Consider the following 19,132-nt stretch of genomic DNA (forward strand, 5'->3'; position numbering starts at 1 on the left):
TTATTCTTCAACTTTGACCTTAAATATTTTTACTTGTGTTATATATTATTTGATGAAACTTATAACAATGAAAAGACATTTAAAACACAATCCATTCATATATTTTGCATCAAGTATTATATATCTAAAACAAAAACATTTAAGGTCAAAGTTGAAAAATAAAGACTTCAAAAGTCAAAAGTAGATAATAAATTTGGGACGGAGATAGTATTATTATTAAAATATATTTCATTAAGTATTATTTTGGACTATGGTTGAAGTAGTACGATGAAGAACATATGGTTAGTACAGAGTTTACATATGGGTAAACAAAAATGAAGTGTGTCTTGTAGGTTTAGATTGAATCCAACATCTAACTGTTTGATGTGTCCATATTAGGTTGCTATAGGTATTATTATACAACTATGGTCCCTAAACATTTTAAATTTGTACCAAATGTACCATTATGACATTCTATAACATTTTTTTTATGGATTATGGGTTCTAATTTGGTATAACTGTCCACTTGATATAATAAAGATTTGATATTCCCATGACTTAATCGTGGCTAAATGGTCGTGAGAATGTCATAGGGGGGATAAAACACTCAAGCTAAAGATTCAACATTGAAGTTACAAATTTCAAGTTGTTTCATCATAAAGTTTAAAGTTTTATTTGATAAGGCGTGCTTTTGGTTTTATCGGTTTGTAACTCACATGGATCTTTAGTTTGGAGTGTTGGTTATATGTTACTATTATTCTGTTCCATGTGCATATGGCCCTTAAAATCCCAACAACTTACATATGTAAACATATTCATGTATCATTAATCTTTTAGGATAAACCATACCCCTAATGGTCCCACGTCACACCTGGTAAGGGCCATCATGTGAAAGGTTAATCATTAAACACTAATAGCCAAAGAAACATGTACATATTTTGAATGCGAGACTCGTGAATGATGAATATACCCAAACCTCTATTCTTGAAACTCATGTTTCCACTTATAACATGACTTTTGAATCACACGACGTTAATATTTGTAACCATTACTGAATAGGAAACTTAGACATATTGTGTTAACACATTAAAATGTGAGTTAGTGCTAGAATCATGGACTATATATCCTTTTGCTTTAACATACATAAAACTAATTTGTGTATTAAAGATATTATAGTTCAGAAATAAAATAAATGGGTGTCTAATGACTTAGTGAGATACATGATCTTCTAAAAAACGGTTAACTAGGGTTTTGCTTGTTCATTACTTAAACTTGTATATACATATTGTATATACATATATGAATAACATTCTATTAATCTTCTTATTATCTTTCTTCATCATACAATAACTTCACAACCAAACTATGTTGCTAATTTGGTAGCATATTGGTGCCATGCGATGGAATATGTAAAAACAACAAACATTTAGTAAAAAAGAATGACAACGCAAGGTCAACTGTATAACTTTTACAATATAATATTTGATACGTGACTAAGTTATAATCATTCACCATTACATGTGGATTAGTAAATCGAGCATTGGTGTATTCTTGTGTTCTTGTGGATACGACCGGAGGGCTAAAGATCCAACATCAAGGCTGGAAACTCTAAAGTCGTTACATCAGAAATAATGTTGAATCTTTATTCGATATGGTACAATTTTAGTTCTACCGGTTTATTTTTGTGTTTTATATGTATATTCAATCTGAGATTTTCTCTATATTTCTATCGTTTCGCTTCGTTTATGGCTCTCATGCTCAACAATTTATACATATAAACACATTCTTGTATCTTGATCTGTTAATGTCTTCAACTAGTGCTTTATCTTATCATTAACTTATGAAACAAAGACAACATCTGCTGCCATTACAAAAATCTATCGGATATATTTAATGGAACATGAACTATGTTATTTTCTAATTTAAGCTTGTATATATTTGTATTAAAAATGAGTGTATTAGAGATGAAAAATATACTCATATCTTTTGTATCTATCCGTACTTCTATCCATATAAAATAATAATATATAAAATCGAATAATTCTTTTATTAAATAGAAATAAATGATCGAACATCTATCAAAAAGAAGTAAAGAACCATACACGATCCAATGTATACTACTGAGAATCAAATAATGTTTATCTGATAGATGTAACTCGTGAATAATGAACTTTGTAAAAATTACAATTTATTATAAAATAAATGATAATTTTATGATAAATACATAAAAATCAGGTAGTCTATGTTATTACCTTAATTTCCTTTTGGTTATTTTAAAATTTTAATGATCAACCCTCTATCTTTTAATAACATATTATATTCTTTAATACAACATAATCGTATTATACTATTATATGACATCTACACACACTTATCCAACTAGTTTCCCTTGTATTTTTTTTACACCTAATATCCAATTTAAGAAAATTATTGTACTTTTTTTATCCATGAACCCACCACGTAATAAAAACAAAAGAATCTTGTAGTAAACAAAAATTCGCATGTACTATTTGCATAGAAACTTGTAAATTTTGAAAATATTTCAGATTTTTTAAATATTAAAAATGTCCAGCTAAGTTTGTAATGATATCATTGCCACCCCAAATGTAACGTCCGTATCCCACTCTCTTTCTTTCTCTCTAAAAGCCATTGCCCTTTCCCTCTGCAACTTCACCATCATCTATCTCTATATATCTAATATCTTTCTTTCTCTCTCTCTCTCTCTCTCTAACCTGTTTCTCTCTCTAAACCCTTTTCTTTCGCCACCATGAACGACAACAATGAAGGAAATGAATTCAACAATTTGAATTCATTCAAAGCTTTGCTTGAAGTTGAAGAAGATAACAACAACAATTGGTACTTACCACACCATAATCACCATGAAAACAACCTCGATTTCCCCCCTAATTCACCCTTACTTTTCCAGAACTTTGACCCGACCCATGCCCAATACTTTTTACCTCAAAAAGTCACTGTTTCTGACAACCCGTTAGACGCGGGTTACGATGTGGAAACTGGTTTTCTGGGTATGCATAGAGGAAACGATGGGTTATCGGAATTTGGTGCATTGCCATTGGTGTCACAAACCCAAATGCTTATTCCTCATTTAACCTCTTCGGATCCTCAGTTTGCAACAACCCAATTTGGTTTTCCAAGTGTTGGACCCTTTGAGAATTTACAGCCAACTCTGTTTGAGAAAAGAGCTGCTCTCCGAAGGAATTTAAATGATACAAATGGCGGAGGTGGAGGGAATTTGGGGGTTTTAGTTGATGTGGATAACATGAGTTTTGATGATTCTGGTCTGAATTATGATTCGGATGAGTTAACAGAAAACACCAACAATAATGGGATTCAAATTGGCGGTGGGGAGAGCTCCAATCCTAACAGTACCACCAGCGGCGGAGGAGGCGGAGGGGATCGGAAAGGTAAGAGAAAAGGGTTCCCGGCGAAGAATTTAATGGCGGAAAGGCGACGTAGGAAGAAGCTTAATGATAGACTTTACTTGCTGAGGTCTGTGGTACCAAATATTAGCAAGGTAAGAACTGTGAAATCAGAATTTCTTTTCTGCATATAATTCTCGTGATTTTTCATAGAAATTAGAATTATCATTCGCGTTCTTAGTTTTCTTTTAGCTTCCTTTTTCTGTGATTCATTTGTGACATGTTTTTGCTTTTGCAGCTGGGTTTGTATTTTTCTTCCTTCCTTTTTAATGAACTCACATGGATTCTGATGTCAATCAATTCTTAAAAACCAAAAACCACAAAAGTTTTTGGACCACCATTAACGGAACTGAAGATCTCGATCTTGAAATCATATAATTGATATAATTGATCACCTGTTACATTTCAAAATTAGTAAAATTGTTATTCAACCGCATGAAAATGAAGAAGTTTCCAATTATAACTTTTGTCGTTACGCTTATCATAATTAACAGATGGATAGGGCTTCGATTCTTGGAGATGCTATCGAGTACCTGAAAAATCTTTTACAGAAAGTCAGTGATCTTAACCAAGAGCTTGAGTCGATCCCATCAAGCTCTTCTTCCATGGTCCCTGCCGCCGGCGCCGGATTCCACCCCCTAACCCCGGCTGCCACCACTATTCCGTCATGCATCAAGGATGAGGGTTTCCCCACGGCCACCCTCTCCCCCACCGGACAACCAATTAGGGTAACTACACAAACAAAATCAATTTACAAATTACAATGATGATGGATGGTGTTTAATTTTGGGTTGTTGATGAATGTAGATTGAAGTGAAGCAAAGAGAAGGAAGGGCGATGAATATACACATGTTTTGCAGCCGAAGGCCAGGGCTGTTGCTTTCAGTGACAAGAACTCTTGATAATCTTGGTTTAGACATTCAACAAGCTGTTATCAGTTGTTTCAATGGCTTTGCGCTTGATGTTTTCAAAGCTGAGGTACAAACATTTTATTTGATCTTCATTTTATTATGTTAATTTATAAGTATCTTGTTGTTTTGATTAGTGTGTGTGTTTTGTAGCAGTGTAATGAAGGTCAAGAATTGCAACCTGATCAAATCAAGGCAATGTTATTGGAATCTGCTGGATACCATGGTGTCGCGTAGGTAGAATAGGAGTTAATTTAGTAATAATAATAGATTAGTCGTAATACTAATAGTTTTATTTAATTTGAATATCAATTATCAACTCTTTTCTGTTATGTTATCTTTTGTTGGTGCTTTTGGATTTTGATGGAAACTTGCATTTGCATGCAGATTTTTAGTTATTATTATTATTATTATTATTATTATTATTATTTTTTTTTGGAAATTTGAATGAATGTTTCTTTATAATGTACCTTGGTGGGCTTGTTGCTGTTGAGTTTTTCAGTTTTAATAATTAATTTCAAGAAGGCTTTGCACCGAATTTGAAACTCTTTTTAATAATAGTAATATTTAATGTGAAGTCACTGAAGTGGGCTAATGATTAGTAAGTTAGTAAAATCATGAATGATAACTGAATTGAAATTTAGATTTTTTTTTTCCAACTTGGTTAGCTAATAATTTAATAATCTAAATAGACTAAAAAATCCAGTATAATTGGTAATTTTTGGGATTTGGATATCTTACAAACCTTGTGGCACCCACCAGTAAATGTTCCAAGTACTATCTTTATCATTTTTATTTAGTAAGCAAAATGTTCCTTTCGGGTGTTTGTTTAAATTTGGTAAGGATGCATATGAATGGATGATCCACCATTTAAATCCAACTTTTGGAAACTTGTTAGATTGTTATGTTAAATATCATTGATCATTAATAGTTCTACTTAATAACAAATTAATAGTTCAACTTAATAAAAGATACAACAGTTAGATCTATATCGTGCTAATACATGAAAAGTAAAGTGTAAATAAATTGTATGGAATTTCAGACATTAACTTAAATAAGCGTAAAAAAAATAATGTCGAAAGCAGTATCCTGATATTAAATGCATGCTCGTCTAGGTCTTCATTTTGCTCACAAATAAATCATTAGGCTATGAGGCATACAAGTCCCACACCATTGTGACCACCACCTCATCACCTTACACCATCAAACACCATTGTGACCACCACCTCATCACCTTACACCATCAAACACTTTAAGGGGTATGGTGCGCTAGAGAGAGAAGTATAAAGTAGTTTCAAGGCCTGTCCACTTGATCTACTCCAACTCGGGACCCGTGCTATTTCGAGTGTGGTATGTATGAGGGTTGCCCGAGCTCCACATCAATCACTGATCCCCTTCGGGGGACGTATGTTAGATAACCTTATACTATTTTCAACCATGGCTTTAGTTTCTCTTGTATCATAGATCTCACATTTCCTTTGTATGATCGTGTTCATGGCTTTTGATTTCAATATTTATGTCATAAATGTATTTGGTCTCGAATCTTTATTTGGGCCAACAATTTTCTTTATCAAATATATAATAACATATGTTAACATAAAGCGATATGCAATAAACTAATGTGTTAGTAAAAATCAGGATCCCTATTTTTTGGAAACTTATTAGTATGTTAAGATCATTGACCATTAATAGTTTGATTTAATAATAGATACAATAGTTAAAACATGAAATAAGTGCACGCAAGAATAGAATTTGTAACCTTTCACTCATATTAACTACATGATCGCATACTCGTCCAAGCCTTCACTTAGCTCACACCGATCATTATATTTGTTTTTCTTCATAACCCTCTCGTGTATCATGGATTTCATTTTTCCCTTGTATCACAGTTGGTCTCAATTTTAATATTTATGTCATATATGTATTTAGGTTTAGATCTCGTATAACATGGATCTCGTTTTTCCCTTGTATCAACGAATATTAGATCTGTTAATGATGTACTTTAGTACCAACTTAAACCATTAGTTAGATTCGACACTGATTCAAAATTAACTCACGTAATAGATGAATGGAACTTGGAACCAAATATTTGTCACCCAGTTGATATCTACATTCTATTTATATTGCATGATAGTGATTGCTTTTAGTGTGATTACATTTATAAAATCCCCCTCTTTCTAGAAAATTGGTCCCGCATCAAGACTTGTGAGCTTTATGTAAATTAGGTATTTAACATTTGACATGTGTCCATGTGGATCCGACACCCAAGAAACGTCACTCGGAAGTGATTATCTTAACTACATGTTGGTTTATGTGGCGGTTAAGTAATTCTTTTTTGTTTGGAGATAGGCATATCAAGAAAAGTTCTATTTTTTTATAATACAATGTGTTTTTTTGTTTTCTTGGTTGACTTATCGAGCTTCCAACTCCGATGTAGTTTGGAATGACTGGATTCAAATTCCTGTGTAGTTGATATTTTCTAGTATCCTAGTAACTTGCTAGATTACTATGAACATTCAATTGTTCAACGAAAATATATGGATATACCTTATTTTCATTTTTGTTGGTTTGACAACCCATCAAAGTCTCTAAGAAATAAAAAATCAACAATTTTCATTTGTGAACAGAGGATATTCATCAAAGTAGAAAGTGTTAAAAATATTTTCTTAGTTTGGATAGATATAGATGTCAATTTGTATAATATGAAAAAATAAATTACTGTATATTTGCTTTTATCAATAAAATAAAGTTAAAAAACGGTAAATGCTTTTATAATTTTTATTTTTGGGGCTTTACTTTAAAAAATATCTCAATTTTTATCATTATTTTGTGCTTTAAAAACATATACATATAGATATAAAAAAAATTGTGTCTACTTTTACAAAAGAATCATCGGTTTGTAAAAGGGAATACTGAATACAAAGTAAAACAAAATTAAAATTTCAAACAATAAGTTTTCGAATTTGACAAATTCGTTAAGTTAAATAAATCAAAAAAGTAATTTCTTAAGCGGAATCGGAATAACAATACGATGAACTAACTTTACGATTATGTAACCTGAAAGTTCTTTTTAATGTAATCTGTGTGAGTGTAAACCTACTTGGGTGTGAAACTGCCATGAGTAGCTGTACCACCCTCTTTTGTTGACAAATGAATGCCTCCTTTGTTGACAATAAGAACTCAAATGGCAACTTCGTATGTTCACATAATGAACACAATAAATGGTAGCAGTAGTAATTGTAGGCTTGTTTAAGTATAAATAGAGGCTCTAACCTCAGTTGTAAGACACCACAAACAGAGAGTGTAGTGTGTAATACTTAGAGTGAGTATTAGAGGGTTGTTTCTTTTTCTTGTAATATTGAGCGTGTAAGCTCTTCTCTTTTGTTCTAGTTCTGAATAAAAGTGTGTTTCAACCCCAACAAGTGGTATCAGAGCTTGGTTAAGCTCCGGGGAAGCATTCTCTGTTTTTTGGTCGAAATTTTTTTGTCTCAAAAACAATTTCGGAGTACACCGTTGGAAAGGTCTCGTTCTGAGGATTCCGAAAATATATTTTTTTTGAATTTTTTGACCACCGGAAGGACTCCAAATCACCGGTCAAAGTTGGTCAAATCTGCCGGAAAAGTCGCCGGAAAAACCAGTGTTCGCCGGTCAAAGTTGAATTTTTTGACCACCGGAAGGCCTCCAAATCACCGGTCAAAGTTGGTCAAATCTGTAGCAGTGACATCAGCAGTGACGTCCACAGCTGACCAAAGTTCTGGAAATTGCAGTATAGCCCCTGTTCTTCCGGAAAGTGCAATTTAGCCCCTGTTTTTCAGAAAAATTGCAATTTTGGTCCCGTTTTTCAGAAAAATTTCAATTTAGCCCCTGTTTTACTTCTGTAAAAGTTCTGTTTGCCCCCTGAACTTCTGAAAAGTTCATATTGGTCCCCGTACTTCAAAAAAAAAAATATTCTTACTCGTGTATGCCCAAGTATATGCCAAGAATGACTACACCAACCTCGTCATCTTCTCAAGCCGGAGTTGAAAGTTTTCAAAGGACCGGGAAAGACGGTAGCGTTACGTTACACTATCCAATGCTCACGAAGATGAACTACGCGGTGTGGGCCATAAAAATACGAGTGAATTTACAAGCACAAGGAGTATGGGATGTAATTAAAAATGCAGAAACGGACGAACGTAAAGATCAGATGGCTCTTGCGGCTATTTATCAAGCAATTCCAGAGGACGTACTTCTGATGTTAGCTGAGAAGGACACAGCTAAAGAAGCATGGGAAACGCTCAAGATGATGCACATGGGAGCCGATCGGGTCAAGGAGGCTAAAGCTCAAACCTTGAGAAGTGACTTCGAGGTGATCCGGATGAAAGACAGTGAATCGGTAGATGATTTTTCCATGAGATTGAATACTATCGTAACCGGTAGTCGATCTCTAGGTGAAAAGATTGAAGAAATTACGGTTGTGAAGAAGTTTTTGCGAGCCGTACCGATACGATTTATACAAATCGTAACATCGATCGAGCAATTCGGAGATTTGAAGAATATGACGGTGGAAGAAGTTGTGGGTCGTCTTAAGACCCATGAAGAGAGACTTCGAAGCTATGGAGAAAAAGAAGAAGGACCTTCTCTATTGCTTACACATGCCGAGTGGGCATCTCGTTCGAAGCAAACTGGCGAGAGAAACTCGTCAAACACTTCAAGAGGACGAGGAGGACATGGTAACCGAGGCCGGGGACGAGGCCGAGGTCGTGGACGTGGCCAAGGAGGTGGTCGCGAGTACAATACAAATCGGAATGACCATAATCCTTCTCGAAAGGATAAAAGTAAAATCAAATGCTTTACTTGTGAACAATTTGGTCATTATGCTTCGGAGTGTCCAAACAAGAATCTTGGTGAGGAGGCAAACCTCACTCAAGCCAACGAAGAAGAGCCTATTTTAATGATGGCAACCTCACAAGAATATGCACACAAAAAAGTGTCTCTAAGAGAGAAGATTTGTGTTAATCTTCTTGCATCGGGAGAAAGTCGAGTCGAGTCTAAGGTATGGTATCTCGACAACGGTGCTAGCAATCACATGACTGGAGACCGCTCAAAGTTTCGGGAACTAGATGAGCACGTTACGGGCCATGTGAAATTTGGGGATGGTTCGACCGTCGCTATTTTGGGAAAAGGGTCGATTTTATTCGATAGCAAAAATGGCGACCAAAGACTCCTTAATGAGGTATATTTCATTCCAAGTCTAAAAAACAATATTATTAGTCTTGGACAAATGACGGAGGAAGGGAGTCGGGTCATAATGGATGGGTCGGATCTGACATTGTTTGACAGAAACAAAACTCTACTTTTGAGAGTTAAACGATCCCCAAACCGGTTATATAAAACTCCTTTAAGGACCGGTAGACCGACTTGTCTTTTAGCAACAAAAGACGAACCAGCTTGGATATGGCATTCTAGACTCGGTCATGTTAACTTTCTCGCCTTAAAGAAGTTGTCCGAAAAGAATATGGCAATCGGAGTCCCAAAGATTGAGCACCCAAACCAAGTATGTGAAGGGTGCGTTCTTTCCAAACAAACCCGAATTCTTTTCCCGGATCATGCAGTTTTTCGAGCTCAAAAACCTCTACAACTTGTTCATGCGGACTTATGTGGTCCGATCACACCTACGTCTGTTGGAGGGAGTAAATATTTTCTCCTTTTAGTAGACGATTTTAGCCGGTGGATGTGGGTTTACATGCTATCGGAGAAGTCTCAAGCCTTGAGCGCTTTCAAACGGTTCAAGTTGATGGTTGAAAAGAATTCGGGTTATCAAATAAAGACACTTCGAACGGACCGAGGGGGAGAGTTCACTTCAAAAGAATTCTCATTATTTTGTGAAGAAAATGGTATTCAAAGGCATCTTACGACACCATATTCGCCTCAACAGAACGGAGTTGTAGAAAGGCGAAATCGGACCGTTATGGACATGGCAAGAAGTCTGCTCAAAGGTAGAAATGTTCCGGGAGAGTTTTGGGGAGAAGCGGTTAGACATGCAGTTTATCTTCTCAACCGCCTGCCAACAAAAGTACTTCCCGACAAGACGCCTTATGAAACATGGTTTGGCAAAAAGCCCAACCTTGAACATCTAAAAGTTTTTGGTTGTGTTGCTTTTGCTAAACTTGTAGGTGGTCACTTGAAGAAGCTTGATGATCGAAGTAAGAAGATGGTGTATTTAGGTGTGGAAGATGGAACTAAAGGCAACCGTTTGTTTGATCCACAAGACCGAAAGTTGCGAGTTAGTCGCGATGTTGTTTTTGACGAAAAAGAAGAATGGAATTGGTACAAAAACAAAGAAGAAGAGATGGTGACTCCTAAGACCTTTACCATAATTGAACCACAACCCCAAATACACCTCGAAACACCTCAAAATGACCCCGAAATCAATCCGGAACAACCAAACAGCCCAGGAATCGATGTTATCCAAGTTGGACAACCATATGCTGAATTTGACGAGCCTGAACCAGCTCCACATACTACTATCTCAGCCCCGTTTTCTTCAACCTCGCCCCATATGGAAAGCCCTTCTAGTGAGATTGGGCCAATGGGATTGCGTCCGTTAACCGATATTTATTCTGAAACCGAAAATGTGTTCCTTGAACCCGGAGAATTGTTGATGATTGCAGCGGATCAACCCTTGAATTTTAAAGAGGCAGTAACCTCTAAGGCATGGCAAGAGGCTATGCAAACAGAGTTGGATGCAATCGAGAAGAACAAGACATGGCAACTTACCGATTTGCCACCCGGACACAAAGCAATCAGTTTGAAATGGGTGTTTAAAGTGAAGAAAGACAACTTGGGAAAAGTGGTGAAGCATAAAGCTTGACTTGTAGCAAAAGGATTTGTACAAAATGAAGGAGTCGACTTTGATGAAGTTTTTGCACCGGTAGCACGACTTGACACCGTAAGGCTCATTCTTGCCTTAGCAGCTCAACATGGGTGGGTTGTCCACCATCTCGATGTCAAATCGGCTTTTCTCAATGGAGATCTCAAAGAGGAGGTTTATGTCACCCAACCAGAAGGTTATGTTGATAGAGCAAACAGTCATAAGGTGTTCAAGCTTCATAAAGCTCTTTATGGTCTACGACAAGCTCCTCGAGCTTGGAACATTCGTTTGGATAAAAGCTTAAAAAGGCTTGGTTTTACAAAAAGTTCACAAGACCCAGCTGTTTACAAAAGGAACTCAAAAGACAAAATTCTTATTGTTGGTGTCTATGTTGATGACTTGATCATTACCGGGTCGAACACTAATGATGTTGTCGAATTCAAAGAACAAATGAAGAAAGAATTCGAAATGAGTGACTTGGGATTACTTTCTTACTACCTTGGAATCGAAGTTTCGCAAAAGAAGTGGGGAATATCTTTGCGACAAACGGCTTATGCAAAGAAAATTTTAGAGCAATTTGGGTTGCTGGATTGCAATCCGACAACGTCACCAATGGAACCTAAGTTGAAGGTCAAGAAGGATGAAGATGGTGAAAAAGTTGATCCAACTGAATATAGGCGAGTGGTAGGTTGTTTAAGGTACTTGACTCACACTCGACCAGACCTGTCATTTTCGGTTGGAATTGCAAGTCGTTTCATGGAGGAACCAACCACTTTGCATTTCCAAGTTGTGAAACACATCTTGCGATACGTAAAAGGAACCGTTGATTATGGAATCAACTATGGAAGAGGTCGTGAAATTGAAGATTTGGTTGGTTTTACCGATAGTGATCTTGGAGGTGACCCTGTTGATAGCAAGAGCACAAGTGGAATGATTTTCTATCTGGGAAGGAATGCGATAACTTGGCAATCCCAAAAGCAAAAGATTGTTGCTTTGTCCACGTGTGAAGCCGAGTTTATGGCAGCTACAACAGCAGCATGTCAAGCCATTTGGCTTGCTAATCTCGTGAAGGAGCTCACGGGACATCATATTATGCCTATCACCTTATATGTCGATAACAAGTCAGTAATCGCATTGATGAAAAATCCTGTGTTTCATGGTCGAAGCAAACACATTAACATTCGTTATCACTTCATACGAGAATGTGTTGAACGTGGGCAAATTATAGTGGAATATGTCAACTCGAAGGATCAACGGGCGGATATCTTTACAAAGGCTTTAGCATACGTGAAACATGGTGAAATGCGAAACATGATCGGAGTGACGAATCTCGAGCCAAGTTAGGTTTAAGGGGGAGAATGTGAGTGTAAACCTACTTGGGTGTGAACCTGCCATGAGTAGCTGTACCACCCTCTTTTGTTGACAAATGAATGCCTCCTTTGTTGACAATAAGAACTCAAATGGCAACTTCGTATGTTCACATAATGAACACAATAAATGGTAGCAGTAGTAATTGTAGGCTTGTTTAAGTATAAATAGAGGCTCTAACCTCAGTTGTAAGACACCACAAACAGAGAGTGTAGTGTGTAATACTTAGAGTGAGTATTAGAGGGTTGTTTCTTTTTCTTGTAATATTGAGCGTGTAAGCTCTTCTCTTTTGTTCTAGTTCTGAATAAAAAATGTGTTTCAACCCCAACAATCTGTTAGCAGAAATGGAATTACAATGTGAATGAGTAACTTTACGATTACACAAACCAAATGTTCTTTCTAATGAATTTCGTACACATGAAATTTAATTTACGGTTAATAATTGATATGTGTATACATGATGATTATAAGGAAGTTAATCCTTATATATAAATCTTTAAAGATTGTGGAAATAGTTGAGAAGATAATATGTGACCAGAAGTTATTAGAATTTACGATCGACATTCATGGAACTTCCTTTCCCCTTTGTCAGTTTGAACACATCCTAAACTAATAGGATCTTCAGTTGGGTGGTTAAAGTGCTTGAACTGACAAGTCCTTAATATGTATGTTTTGATCTTCATTGGTTGATATATCTTGGTTTCTTCAAACTAGATTGACTTATTCAACTGATCAACTCGAAGTGGTATGCATTCAAACTTTAAGTACATGCAAAACTAAGTTCAAAATAAAACTGACAAATGACTATCGTTACTTATAATTTTGAATAAGCTTGTTACACTTGTCTTTCTTCGACTCTTGACATATTGGTGTCGAGTATGCTTGGGAGGGTTGAGTTTATAGCTGCTACTGGTAGATTGTTTATGGGAAAATGACATTGTAGCCCTACGAACTTTTAAGATTAGTCATTTTATTCCCTAAACTATTTTCGTGGTTTTTGAGGGAACCAAGTTGTGGGCTACCTGTCTTTTTGGTCTCTTTTACTTGTTTTAGCCGGTTTGGACACATAGACAAAACTTAAGGCCTCTCTCTCTCTCTCTCTCTCTCTCTCTCTCTAGAAAAAACACATTAAAAAAACGTTATCTCCTCCACCAAGAACTTAAAGAAAAGCTTCAAAATATCCTCTCGTTGACATCAAGAACTCAGGAACAACTTCATGTTTGATGTCTTCTAATCACAACAAAAAAGAACAACATGATTGCTTCCTCCTTAAATCGATCATCAAGAATACCCAAAATCAATAAGGCTTAAACTCGATGAACCCTAAATATGAAAGGCTTTTGGGTTTAGATGTAGCCATGGTTCTGTTCAGATGTGTTGGCAAGGTTGGTTTGAGATGCGTGATGGTTGGTTTCATATGAACAGATACAAATCCATAGCCGACAAGGATGAAAACGAAGGCAGATTCATGGCGGTGAAGATGATGAAGGTTGCTTGACCACCGATATTGTTATCCTTGTTGAAATCGAGGTGTTTCTTAGACTCCGTCAAAGAACTTTGTAACCTTAACCACCGTTATTGTTATCCTTTCTGAAAATCATTAAACTTTAATTCTGTCTCTCATCTATACACCACCATTGCATCATGGAATTGGGGTTAGTAAAGTTAGTTTATGGTTTGATTTCATGCCATGCTTTCTATTCAACTTATACAAATAAAAAAGGGAGTGTGTCTTCGACCTATACAAATCATGGCCAGTTTTTGGTAAAAACTATTGGTCATGTATTCTATACTCTATTGTATTAGCTTAGTCCTATTGTTGTATCCGGCCCCTTTGTATTCTCGGCCCACATCTATTGTATTTTTGTATATATATTGTCTGATTTCAATGTAATGATTCAAGGGAAACAATCACTTTTATGGTATCAGAGCGGTAGAATATTTTCTTTCAAAATTTCTCCTCAAATCTCTCTCAATCTTCTAACCTTCCTTCCTTCTTCTTCTTCTTCCCATTCCTGCCAAGCCGGCCCTAGCATCTTCCCATGTGTGATCATGACAGACAATAACGCTACCTCTGATAAAGACACAATAGAAAAACCCTTTGCAAACACCAACATTCGATCCTATGTCCCTATTACCCTTGATCTAGAAGAGTTGAACTATGACTCTTGGCGAGATCTTTTTGAAGCCTGTTGTATCTCTTTCGGTGTCAATCATCACCTCACCGACCCCCACCCGCTAAACCATCTGCTGACTGGTCAAAACTTGACTTGCTTGTCAAGATTTGGTTGTATGGTACTGTTCACAAATCTTTGATTCAAATGGTCTTCAAGAAAGGAATGACTGCATATGACATCTGGAATAGCATTGAGGATCTGTTCAATGACAACAGAGATGCTCGAGCCTTGGAACTTGACCAAGAACTCCGTACCATCACAATCGGTGACATGACAGTCCATGCCTACTGTCAACGAATCAAGGTCATTACTGATCTCCTCGCCAATATAGATCAACCAGTTCCAAAGAAAAATCTTGCTACTTACATGGTCAATGGTCTCGGTGAAAAATTTGATCAACTAGCTGGAATCATCCGCCATCAAGACCCGCTTCCTTCGTTTTTGAAAGCACGCTCAATGCTTGTTCGTAAAGAGCTTCGTCTCTCCCGGATTTAACCTTATAATGGAGTTCACCAGGATAATGTTTCAGGTCCAACTGTTCTTCTTATCGGCTCCGGGGACTCTTCTCCCCCTCCCTTCAATCCGACTCATGGTGAACGCCGGAATCAAGACCGCCGGCAGCAAAGTGACCGTCGGAATCACGATCGCCGTCAACAGAATGACCGTCGACAGCAGGGTGACCGCCGACAGGGTGGGGGTGATGATCGACGTCAAAGTAAAGGCGGTGATAGGCCTCAGTCCCATCTGATGAATTTTGCCCCATGGTAAATGTGGGCTGTTCCACCTCCATGGGCTCCTCCAGCTCAATGGGTACAATCTTCATCTACCTGGCCCAACTTCAATCAACAAGCTCGTTTGGCCCAACATCAGATGAATTCAGTATCTTGGGCCTCTTCTGGTGCAGGCCCTTCACGACAACAACAACATCATGCCCAACAGCGTGCTGCCTTTCACGCCACAGCACCCACTAATTCTTCTGATCAAGCGACTTTTATTCCCAAAGTTTTTCAGACCATGAGTCTTCAGGACCCGACAAACTCAGGCTGGTTCATGGACTCTGGTGCAACAAATCACCTCTCCACAGGGACATGTAACCTTCGTAACGTTTTTGTAACACCCGGTATCAGAAAGGCCAAGAAAGGAAAGGAAAACCCTAAGTCAAAGGGGGGTCAACTCGTCGAGTCCAAGGAAGAACTCGACGAGTCGGAGTGGGATCCGGGTGCAAGATTAAGTGACCGACTCGACGAGTCGGAGAGTGGACTCGGCGAGTCAGGTCTGGGTTAGGAAGCCCTAATTCCGGGACTTGGTGCCCTATTTAAGCATCTTATTCTCTTCCCTAGGGTTCATTACAGCCTCTCTCGTTCAGAACCCTAAAACCCTAGCCACCCAACTTCATTTTTGGAGCTTTTGGTGAAGATTAAGGTCCATTGGAGTGGATTTTGAAGGCTTGGAAGAAAGGAGCAAGGAAGAAAGTGTAGATCCAGCCTTCACATCGATTTGGCAACTGTCAGAAGGTAAAAAGTCTAGACCTTGAGCTTTCAATTGATCGATCCCCTTTCTAGCTTGCTTTTGGTCACATTTGGATCATTCCCAAGGTTAATCCGAGTATTAAACCCTGGAGGATGGTTTGGACAACAGATCTGGACACTCTTGAGCTTTAGAAGCTCAAAGTTGTTGGCTTTATCCAGCTAAGGTCCCATTTCATGACCTAGGTCCTCTTTGAAGCTTGGATTAAATGTTTTAGCCCCATAACACCTTGCATGCACGTAAAGTTAGCAACTTTACGTGCAATGTTAACATAAGGAGTCCAGATCTATGAGTTGGAGGTGTTGGGATGGTCTGTAATCGACAGAATAGAGATGTCACAAGGTGGACTCGGCGAGTCAGTTCATGGACTCGGCGAGTCGGGTCGCAAACCCAAACCCTTCTGTTTATGACTCGGATCAGTGAGTGGAGTTAGTAAAGGATTCAACCAGTCTGGGTCCGTAATGGACATGAAGATCATGGTACTCGACGAGTCCGAAGAGGAACTCGATGAGTCCAAGACAGTCTCCTTAGTTATGAAGATGAACTCGACGAGTTGTTCATACAACTCGGCGAGTCATGGTCTAGACATTCATTCGATGATGACGAACTCGACGAGTTCAAGGATGAACTCGGCGAGTTGGTTGAAGATAGTCCCGAAGTGTTAGATGAAGGAGAACGCATCGAGTTCTCGCTAGACTCGACGAGTGGAGTCGGGGTTGTTTGGGATTTGAGGAGCATGGACTCGGCGAGTTGGCAGAACAACTCGACGAGTCGAGTCAACTGGAAGGTTGACTTTGACCAGGACTTTGACCTTGAGAAGAACTTTGACCAGAGTTGACTTAGTTGACTTCTTGAGGACAGTTAGGCTAAGTGTTTCTATTATTGGTATTGGTAGCTCGGGAAGCTAGAGGAGCAGCAGTTCGGAGAATTGTTGGATATCAGACAGAGGATTATCAACAGCTTCAGCAGTACGAGGTGAGTTTTCTTCCAGTAGGAACGGGTCTACGGCCACAATGCCGGCCCGTTTAAGTTAGCAGTAGTTCCGAATTTCGGTTCGATGCAGTAGTTCAGTGTGCTTGATGTCTTTGTGTGTCAAGCATGTCTTCGTGTTATGTGTTCCGGACTTCGGTCTGATGCAGTATGCAGTATATGTGTTTATACTAGTAGTTCTGATTATGCTATGCTATGTTTAGTTAGTTCCGGATTTTGGTCCGATGCAGAGGGCAAGGCCCTGGTTAGTTTTCGGACTTCGGTCTGATGCAGTTTCTGGAATTCGGTCCGATGCAGAGGGCAAGGCCCTGGTTAGTTCCGGACTTTGGTCCGATGCAGTTTCCGGACTTCGGTCCGATGCAGCTTCCGGACCTCGGTCCGATGCAGTGGGCAAGGCCCAGTAGTTGCTTTATATGTTATTGTATGGTATGTGGTAGTTTGGGGGAGCTCACTAAGCTTCATGCTTACAGTTTCAGTTTTGGTTTCAGGTACTTCAGCTAGCAAAGGGAGGGGCTCGGGATGATGGCATGGCACACACCATACTTTAGCCTGGGAGATTGACTCTGATATTTTGATATGATCTTGATACTAGTTTTGAATTGATAATTTATTATGACTTTTGAGATACACGATTCATGGTTTTTATCTTTTGATATCTGATATTATGGATTAGTAATGTTTTCAAACAAAAATTTTTGGGTTGTATTTATGGGATGTTACAAGTTGGTATCAGAGCCTTGGTTTGAGGGATTTGGGCACGCTTTCGGGTGTGTCTGAACTCAAACTAAGGAAATGGTAAAAAGATTTTCAAAAGAAAATGTTTTCAAAGGAAAAATTTGAAAAAGAAAACTTAAAAAGAAAAGAGTTGTTGAAAAAGAGAAAAAGGGTGTGGTGCATGCGATCAGCCGAGCTCAAGTAAGTACTCCCAAATTACCCATACAAGTTTATATTATGATTATCAGTTTCAGTTTCAGTAGAACAGCATGCTAGAATAGGACTAAGGATCTAGGAGGATGCCTTATGTGCCTGCTATATGTGTTTCAGCTTTATTAGAATTGCATGCTAGTATTGAGTAGACAGTATTAGGATAGCCTGTTTAGGTTATGCCTGATAGTATGAGCTTAACCTTGTATGCTAGTACAGTTTCTTGTTATGAGGATATAATTGCTTGAGTAGTTTCCTGTGTCTGAATGTTGCTTGCTTTGTGCTTTGTGGGACTCTGAGTGATGGGAGTTAGCCATTAGGTGAATACGTAACGTCACATGTGATCAGGATTGAATAATCTCAGAGTACTGGATTTGGCCTTATTGCGCAGCTCTCGTTTGAGTCTAACCGTTGTAGGGACGAGTCTTTTTCTCGAAGGATTACCTGAGCCTCGTCACATGTGATGGTATTCAGGTGATGACTAATTGGCATTACAAGGAGGCCTTTAGCAGTTGAGGACTGGTTTGGGTAGAGTCAGAGATTTCCCTAGGGCAAGCCTAGGATGAGAGTAGCAGAGATCAGTAGCAGTAGAAGGGACTTGGTTGAGTTAAGGTAACTCTTGAGGAAAGTACGGATAGATGTGGAAGGTAGTATGGGCCCGTACTACTGAAAGCAGAGGATTCATACTCGATTCAAGAGGGGCCAAGACGAAACCAGGGAAATTGTAGAGTATGTGTGAGATCCCTCTGCAGCGATGAGTATTCTGACAGTTATCGTGATATGTTTTCAGCATGGTGACGTTGCGCGAGATATCAGTTGGCAGTTCAGGTGCCGGGGAGGGATCTGGCTCTAGCTCTGGAGCCGGGCAGCTTGATGGTCGGATGAGAGAGTTTATTTCAGCAGAAATTATGCGCAACATCATTGATCAGACTCCTGTGATCTTCGGTTCGGTCAAGGAGGCCGTTG

General features: G+C 38.3%; 2 protein-coding genes across 3 annotated transcripts; both read left to right on the forward strand.

The window, feature by feature from the left end:
- Positions 1-2,584: 2,584 nt before the first annotated feature.
- LOC145131226 (transcription factor ICE1-like) lies at positions 2,585-4,769 on the forward strand. 2 transcript variants are annotated; one of them, XM_079065968.1, is made up of 4 exons: positions 2,585-3,514; positions 3,914-4,147; positions 4,227-4,397; positions 4,481-4,769. In XM_079065968.1, exons 1-4 carry the CDS (start codon positions 2,747-2,749, stop codon positions 4,562-4,564), a joined length of 1,257 nt encoding a protein of 418 aa, XP_078922094.1. In that variant the 5' UTR covers positions 2,585-2,746; the 3' UTR covers positions 4,565-4,769. The 2 variants fall into 2 exon arrangements, with proteins under 2 accessions (XP_078922094.1, XP_078922126.1); XM_079066000.1 differs by having other exon boundaries at positions 4,484-4,769.
- Positions 4,770-14,869: 10,100 nt separating this feature from the next.
- Positions 14,870-15,220, forward strand: LOC145114061 (uncharacterized). The gene has a single exon (XM_079050071.1). The coding sequence runs from the start codon at positions 14,870-14,872 to the stop codon at positions 15,218-15,220; it is 351 nt and encodes a 116-aa protein (XP_078906197.1).
- The last annotated feature ends 3,912 nt before the right edge of the window (positions 15,221-19,132 follow it).

The sequence above is a fragment of the Lactuca virosa genome, chromosome 1 (genome assembly GCF_052849685.1).
Source record: "Lactuca virosa cultivar CGN04683 chromosome 1, Lactuca_virosa_CGN04683_v6, whole genome shotgun sequence".
Lineage (NCBI taxonomy): Eukaryota > Viridiplantae > Streptophyta > Magnoliopsida > Asterales > Asteraceae > Lactuca > Lactuca virosa.